At 41.3% G+C, this 8317-nt stretch overlaps 1 protein-coding gene across 2 annotated transcripts in view; it reads left to right on the plus strand.

The window, feature by feature from the left end:
* Positions 1-6191, plus strand: part of LOC106604562 (leucine-rich repeat and immunoglobulin-like domain-containing nogo receptor-interacting protein 2) — a 309642-nt gene extending 303451 nt beyond the window's left edge. For both annotated transcript variants that reach the window (XM_014199313.2, XM_014199318.2), the window contains one exon: positions 2462-6191. In XM_014199313.2, the coding sequence (XP_014054788.1) occupies positions 2474-4309 (1836 nt within the window). In that variant the 5' untranslated portion in view covers positions 2462-2473 and the 3' untranslated portion in view covers positions 4310-6191. The remainder of the gene's footprint in view (positions 1-2461) is intronic.
* Positions 6192-8317: the final 2126 nt, after the last annotated feature.

Genomic DNA, 8317 nt, shown 5'->3' on the forward strand with positions numbered 1-8317 from the left:
ACATCTTTGATTAAAAAAGGTTGAATTCGGTTTAGCAAAAACACGTATCGCTTGTGGACTTCATGAAAGCATTGTTGTTAGCAATAGATTTGTCATATTCCCTAAATTGTATTGTACTATCAATTCCTCACTTGACAATATGAACGTACAGTGCCTTCATAACGTATTCATACCCATTGACTTATTCCACATTTTGTTGTGTTACAGCCTAAATTCAAAATTGATTAAACAGATTTTTTTTTTCACCCATCTACACACAATACCACATAGTGAAAACATGTTTTTGGAAATGTTTGCAAATGTATTAAAAATGAATCAATACATGTTAGAATCACCTTTGGCAATGACTACTGCTGTGAGTCTTTTTCTGCATAAGTCTCCAAGAGCTTTGCACACCTGGAATGAACAATATTTGCACATCATTATTTTTTAAATTGTTCAAGCTCTGTCAAGTTGGATGTTGATCATTGCTTTTCAAGGCGATTTAAGTCAAAATTTTAACTAGGCTACTCAGTGCTGTCTTGGTAAGCAACTCCAGGGTATATTTGGCCTGGTGTTTTTGGTTATTGTCCTGCTGAAAGGTGAATTTGTCTCCCAATGTTATTTTCTATGGTAGAGTAGGTCAGGGCGTGACTGGGGAGGTTAGTCTAGTTTATTATTTCTATGTGGGGTTCTAGGTTTGTTTTTCTATGTTGGTGATTGTGTATGATTCCAATTAGAGGCAGCTGGTAATCGTTGTCTCTAATTGAGGATCATACTTAAGTAGCATGTTTTCCACTTGTGGGTTATGGGATATTGTGTTTATGTGTAGTTGCATTGTCGTCACGTCACGTTTCGTTTATTCTTTATTGTTTTTGTATTTTGTTAAGTTTCACTATTAATAAATTATGTGGAATGCTACTCACGCTGCGCCTTGGTCCGATCTTTATTCCAACGAACGTGACAGTGGTACTGAATGATGTATTGGATTTGTATTCAGGACATGAAGTTCATTCCTTTGCCACATGTTTTGCAGTTTTACTTTAATGCCTTATTGCAAACAGGATGCATGTTTGGATTATTTTTATTCTGTACAGGCTTCCTTCTTTTCACACTGTCAATTAGGTTAGTATTGAGGAGTAACTACCATGTTGTTGATCCATCCTCAGTTTATAGAGGACCACAACCATTAAACTCTGTAACTGTTTTAAAGTCACCATTGGCCTCATGGTGAAATCCCTGAGTGGGTTCCTTCCTCTCCGGCAACTGAGTTAGGAAGGACACCTGTATCTTTGTAGTGTATGGGTGTTCTTCACCATGCTCAAGGGGACATTCAATGTCTGCTTTTCTTTTTTTTGCCATCTACCAATAGGTTGCCTTTCTTTGTGAGGCATTGGAAAACCTCCCTGGTCATTGTGGTTGAATCTGTGTTTGAAATTCACTGCTCAACTAAGGGAACTTACAGATAATTGTATGTGGGGGGTACAGAGATGAGGTAGTCATTAAAAAATCATGTTAAATACTTATTTCACACAGAATTAGTCCATGTACATTATTATGTTACTTGTTAAGCACATTTTTACTCCTGAACTTATTTAATCTTGCCATGACAAAGGGGTTATAGACATTTCAGCTTTTAATTTCAAATGTATTTGTAAACATTTCTAAAAATATAATTCACATTATGGGGTATTGTGTGTAGGCCAGTTTTACAAAATCTATATTTAATCAATTTTAATTTCAGGCTGTAACACAACAAAATTTGGAAAAATTCAAGGGGTGTTTCAGAAGGCACTGTACATAGATGAAGCCCCATTGCTTAGCTGCTACTTATGGACTTGTTTGTCTTAGATATTTTGCACAATTAATATATAGAAATCCTTTTATATCCACTGAAGTCCTTGGTTAGAATAATTATCAGATAGTCTCCACAGACTCATAGAGGCAGTTTCCTTTCTTCTCCACTCTTCTCCCTTCGTCAGTTTGCTTTGGCTAAAACACAACAAAAGACTGCAGACTGTTTGAACTGATTGTGGTGTGAGAAGACAACCTATGTAACAAATTACTTTTGGCAATTTGTTCTTAAATTCTGAGAATAAACCAATGGAAGATAAGAGCAAAATGTCCAAGTTGTGCCTGTATGTTGACTAAGTGAGCCAGTGGATATAGGGGTGTGATCGCTGGCCAAAACTACAATAGAAAGAAAGGATGATTCAGGATGTTGAAAATGAGGCATTTGCATCAGAGAATCTAATATGTCCTTCATTTTTATTGAGATAAGATGCCAGTCAATTTCACCAGAATAGTAACATGACGTCATCCATTTAGATTCCATTTATAATCCCAAAATTATTTCCTTCAAAAGATTGCTTACGCATGTGTATTGCCACCCATTAAGGTTTTCACACATTCCTTATTTTTTACAAATTTATGCTCTCTAATTGTGGGCTCTTTCTGTCTGTTTTCCCTCTCTTTCTTGTAGAGCCGTGACAGAATGGTCGACTGTATGAGCAAAGTCATGCTGCACACAGCCCTCTCATGCTGGCAACCATTCCTGGGACTGGCTCTAGTGGCCGTCTTTGTGGGTTCTGCCTTGGGATGTCCCGCCCGCTGTGACTGCTCAGCCCAGAGCAAGTCGGTCCTGTGCCACCGCAAACGCCTACCGAGCATCCCAGACGGCATCCCCATCGAGACCAGGATTCTGGACCTGAGCAAGAACAAGCTGCAGGCCGTCAACCCGGACGACTTTGCCCCCTACCCTGGACTAGAGGATCTGGACCTCAGTGGGAACATTATCAGCTATGTGGAGCCGGGGGCCTTCAACCCTCTGTACAGCATGCACTCGCTCAGTCTCAAAAGCAACCGCATCAAGCTTATTCCCCTGGGAGTCTTCACAGGCTTGTCCAACCTCACACGGCTGGATGTCAGCGACAACAAGATCGTCATCCTGCTGGACTACATGTTCCAGGACTTGCACAACCTGAAGTTCCTGGAAGTGGGTGACAATGACCTGGTATACATCTCCCACCGGGCCTTCAGTGGACTGCTGAGCCTACAGACACTAACCCTGGAGAGATGCAACCTGACGGTGGTGCCCACTGAGGCCCTGTCCCATCTGCACAACTTGGTCAGACTTCACCTCCGATACCTCAGCATCAGCACCTTGCAAGCCTACTCCTTCAAGAAGCTTTTCTGGCTGCGCCACCTGGAGATTGACAGCTGGACCTCGCTGGACAGTGTGCCTGCCAACACGCTGCACAGCCTCAACCTGACCACGCTTTTCATCACCAACACTAACCTGTCCACCTTCCCATACCAGGCCCTAAAGCACCTGCACTACCTAACACACCTCAACCTGTCCTTCAACCGCATCAGACACATCGAGGGGGGAATGCTGTTTGAGTTGGTGCGCCTGAGGGAACTTCATCTAGTTGGGGCCCAGTTGTCGACCATTGAACCGTACGCATTTCAGGGCCTCCGGTGGCTCAAAGTCCTCAACGTCTCCCACAACCATTTGGACACCCTGGAGAAGGGTGTCTTCCAAGCCCCTGAGGCACTGGAGGTCCTCTTGATCGACGACAACCCCCTGGTGTGCGACTGTCGCCTCATGTGGATCCTGCAGAAAAGGCACTCCATCTTCTTTGGCGACTCGCAGCCGGAGTGCAACACCCCTGAGGGCAGGCCTTTCAGGGAATTCAAGGAGACCCTGCTAACCTATTACGTGACATGCACCAAGCCAAAAATCAGAGAGAACAAGACACAGACGATAGCAGTGGATGAGGGCCAGTCAGCGAAACTACACTGCAGTGCTGAAGGGATCCCCAGGCCGGTGGTGTCGTGGCTGTCCCCACGCCGGCACCTCCTCACCAACAAGAGCTATGGTAGAGTCAAGGTCCACAACAATGGGACGCTGGAGATCAAGGTGGCCGAGGTGCAGGACGGTGGCGTGTACCTTTGCATGGCAACCAACACGGCGGGTAACGACTCATTGATGGCCTCCCTAGCAGTGAAAAGCCTGGGGTCGCTCTACGCAAACAGGACCCAGTACTACACAGATCCCAGCAACGCCACTACCAATGGGACTAGCAACGTGACCTACGGCTTGGACCTAAAGACTATCTTAGTGTCGACAGCAATGGGATGTTTCACATTCCTGGGGGTGGTCTTGTTCTGCTTTCTGCTACTGTTCGTTTGGAGCCGGGGCAAGGGAAAGCATAAAAACAACATAGATATTGAATATGTCCCTCGGTCCAAGTCTAATGGCACCTCTGTAGATGGAGGGGCAGAGGGACAAGCTGGACCTCATCGCTTTAACATGAAAATGATCTAACATGGTTTGTGAATCTGGGAATCCATATGTTGGGAATGCTCTAAGGATTATGTATTTTTATTGCAAATGGAACTTTAACATTTCCCACTACTTCAGGAGAATGCTACTGGGCAATTCCATGGTAACAGAGTGATGCTGAGGCTCAGATTTTTCACTTTAAAATGTATGCCAAACAAAAACCAATGATTGCAAAGTTAGAGAAACCCTACAACTCTATGCACAAGGACTAGTTTTATCAATTTCCACAGACATTTTTACAAACACACTTGAAGAACATTGCAGATGCAAAGTTTGGTAACAGAATGACGGCACCAACAGCACAAACCATCATTCTGTGGCCAAACTTTGCATCTGCACTGTTCTTCAATTAAATGTCTTTTTGTATAAAAAAAAAACATGTGAAAATTGTTTAAAGCAGTTCTTGTGCGTAGAGTTGTATGGTTTGTTTAACTTTGCAATCATTGGTTTTTGTTTGACATACATTTTATAGGTAATATTGAAGTACCTTACTGTGATTGTTTTCAATTAAAGAAACAAAAATAGCAATTTCTCAAGCAAGAATTTTGCTAGGACTGTCTGGGAGTGGTTTGAGTGGATAGGGGAAAACTGAAAATGTGCTTTTATTGGCAGAGAGGTTTGTAACTCTTTCTTATTGGTCTATTAACTAATTTAGCGTCAGGTGGTGTCCCCAGAATGGCCAAAACTCCATCCCACCAAAACAGGCTGACATTTCTCTTACACTAAAAAGGCATTACCATACTTTTCACAATTTCACAGTATTATTTCAACCTCATAGTGTGGAAATATATATAAAAGGAAAATAACTGGAAAAATACTTTTTTGACTGCACTGGGCCCTTTAAAGTGAAGAAATCAGAGTGTCAGGATCACCCTTTGGTTTACTAGGAATGGAAAAAGTACTGCAAAGTGCGGTAACAGGACACAGGAGTGCAATCCCCAACTATGGCATCTTATTGGATACAATGCCAGGACATTGTGACAAATGTTCTTGCTGTTGCTAGTGAGCTTGTCCACAACGGATCCTCTGAAATTATCTGAATCTCTACCCAGGGGACCCGAAAGGAACAGGTGTCATAATCAAGCTTTTCAAATTCTATTTACATGCCCAAGTACAGGATTGGGTTTAAAGACACTACAGAACCATGTACAGTACACATTTGTATCTAAAAGTATTACTCTTATTGGTTTGGTCTTGCACCATGCTTACTCACCGAACAGATTGATGAAACAGAGCATTCCCTCCAACCATAATCTTTGCATATATGTACTTAATGCTTCATTATGTACAGGTATGTTCATACTCATTTAACTGTTCATAGCAATACTCATGGGATGCAATGTCAGCCAAAATCTCAATTCCCCCACCTAACAAGCAAAATGGTAACTCTTCACTTATGAAATTGTCCATGAATATAGGAAAGGGCTTCTACAGGATTGCAATGTCACACTGGAAAAAATATATCCCTGTTCCCCAAATATACCCCTAGATATTGAAGATATTTTTGTTTATTGTCAACCATAATGGAAAAAGATTTTATTTATCAAAGTGGTTTGAGGGTTTTACAAAAGTGAGTATCATAACACTATTCCGGGAGAAATAATCACGTTTGATGATTTAGAAGTTGACATATTGGTCAGAGAACCTACATGGACCACTTTTCTGTCCTTTTCTTGTCTCTTTTTATTCCTTTGACTGTAACCTTTGCCTGATGGCAAAATACGTGTCCAGCTTACTACAGTGAAGTTGTCATCTTTTCTCCCCAGTAAAACATTTGGACTTTGTTGTGGTAGTTCCTCATTTTTGTTGTTGAATCATTTAGATTGTGAAAAGTTCAAAGTAAAATAAAAAAAATCATGTATGTGAAATAAAATAATATTTATTTGTACTATTTAGTGTGTCTATATATTTACTGCAATGAAGCAAAAGAGGGTCTTGATCAGTATATAATATGCCTGTTGAACATCTGGAAACAGCATAGTAACATTAGCATATGGTTGAATACAATTGTTAAAATAGAACCTATCAATATCAATCACTGGCATCAAGGGAACTGTCTTACAATGTATGTTAATTCTAAGGGTTATTTGAATTTCTACAACATCAGATGAAGTTGACAAGTCCATTCGAGGAACGAGATCTGCAGGAACACAAATACGACAGATCACAGGTTGAGAAAATGAAATGGTTTGGGGCATTGGCTTTCCAGAATGTACAATTAAGCACACATTCTCCCTTTTACTCAAACCATAACCTTTGAATATTACCTTTTTATCATGCAGAAAAGTCTGATATCCCCCTCTAACCTTTCAAATCAGAAGAGGGAACAGGGCAAAATGTCTAGTCCCTAAGTCTAGACAGCATGATGTTGCAGGTGGTGTGCACCAGGAGGAAGGCACTATCAGAGGTGTAATCTGGAGCAATGCAGTTAACCTTCTGACACAGTCCAGATGAGCACCTGGAGGCGTTACATTTATCACTGAGATGAAGACTGCAAACCGGAGGGGTATCCTGGGTTAAGAAGATAGCAGATTGCAATGCTACAGAAGATACAATGCTGCCCAATTCACTATATTCACAAGACTGATTTATTATGTTGTTCTCTATTTAATGTGTGCCAGTGTTTTTCCTCTGTCTTTATATGTTTACATCCTATTCTCTTGCTTTACAGTTAATGTTGCCTGTGTTGTTAGCTTGAAAATGTAATTTCATTTAATGATTTTGACTATTTTACCTCATTTTTCTCCCAAATTTCAAGCTTGTCTCATTGCTGCAACTCTACAACGCGCTCGGGAGGTGAAGGTCGAGTCATGCGTCCTCTGAAACATGATCAATCCGAGCTTCTTAACACCAGCCCGCTTATTCCGGAAGCCAGCACGACAAGGAGTCGCTAGAGCTCGATGAGCCAAGTAAACCCTCCCCAAACCTGGACGATGCTGGGCCAATTGTGTGCAGCCCTATGGGACTCCCGATCACAGCTGGTTGTGATACAGCCAGGATCGATTCTGGGTCTGTAGTGATGCCTCTAGCACTGTGATGCAGTGCCTTAGACTGCTGCGCCACTCAGGAGGCCCCATAGGTAAACATTTTAATACAGTACAATAAACATTTAGAGAATATCATGTATCAGTTAAGTTTAGCACTTATCACTTTGCTTATGACTTTACTGTAAATTTGTTTTACCATAATTAACCATATAGTTGTTTTTAAATTATTTTTTTCCTCATGTCCTTTCTCTTCACCTTATACCGTTTATGCAATCACAAAAGACCAATTAGTGAACAATATATCAGAATTGGTCTGCCTGTGTAAATGCAGCCTTTGTTTCGAAGTCCTCAATCCCATGGATCTCTTGTGAAATCAGAACACCAAAGGGTCTCGCACTTCCTAAAATACAAAATAAATGAGGTTGAGTTTGTAGGTCAGTGATGGCCACATTCTGTGTTTGGCACATAGAGATGTGCTAGATGAAACCTGTACTACAAATTGATCCCCCACTTTGACCACCATTTCACTTCTTTCCCCAGTCACTGAAAGAAACTTAAAAGCTGGGCCGTATGATTGTATGAGGATGTTTTTGCTCAGATGGCACCCCTTAACCCCCATGACACTCTGTCCTGTTGGGGTTATGAACTGCCAATCCAGGTGATGTACTCATCTGTTATGACCCCCGTGGAGCAGTATCAGAAATATACCCCACCAGACCGACCACCACAGTACCTTTGTTCACATGCCATGTTTTAGCAGTGCCTCTTTGTAACCAGTACTAAGAAGTCATTTTTTCTTAATTCTTTTTACCTCTGATGTTAGAATATCTCTTTCTCAGGGGAAAGGGAAGGGACATTCTTTTGAACTATTTCAAAATGTATTTATCAACTGCATTATCATTTTGTTAAAGGTTATGGAGGATAGGGTCAATGAAGCCACTAATTGTTATTGCTCTTGACAAGATATTTGGCAATGGGGCTATTAAACCTCAAGGTTTTCCTT

The sequence above is a fragment of the Salmo salar genome, chromosome ssa05, assembly GCF_905237065.1.
Source record: "Salmo salar chromosome ssa05, Ssal_v3.1, whole genome shotgun sequence".
Lineage (NCBI taxonomy): Eukaryota > Metazoa > Chordata > Actinopteri > Salmoniformes > Salmonidae > Salmo > Salmo salar.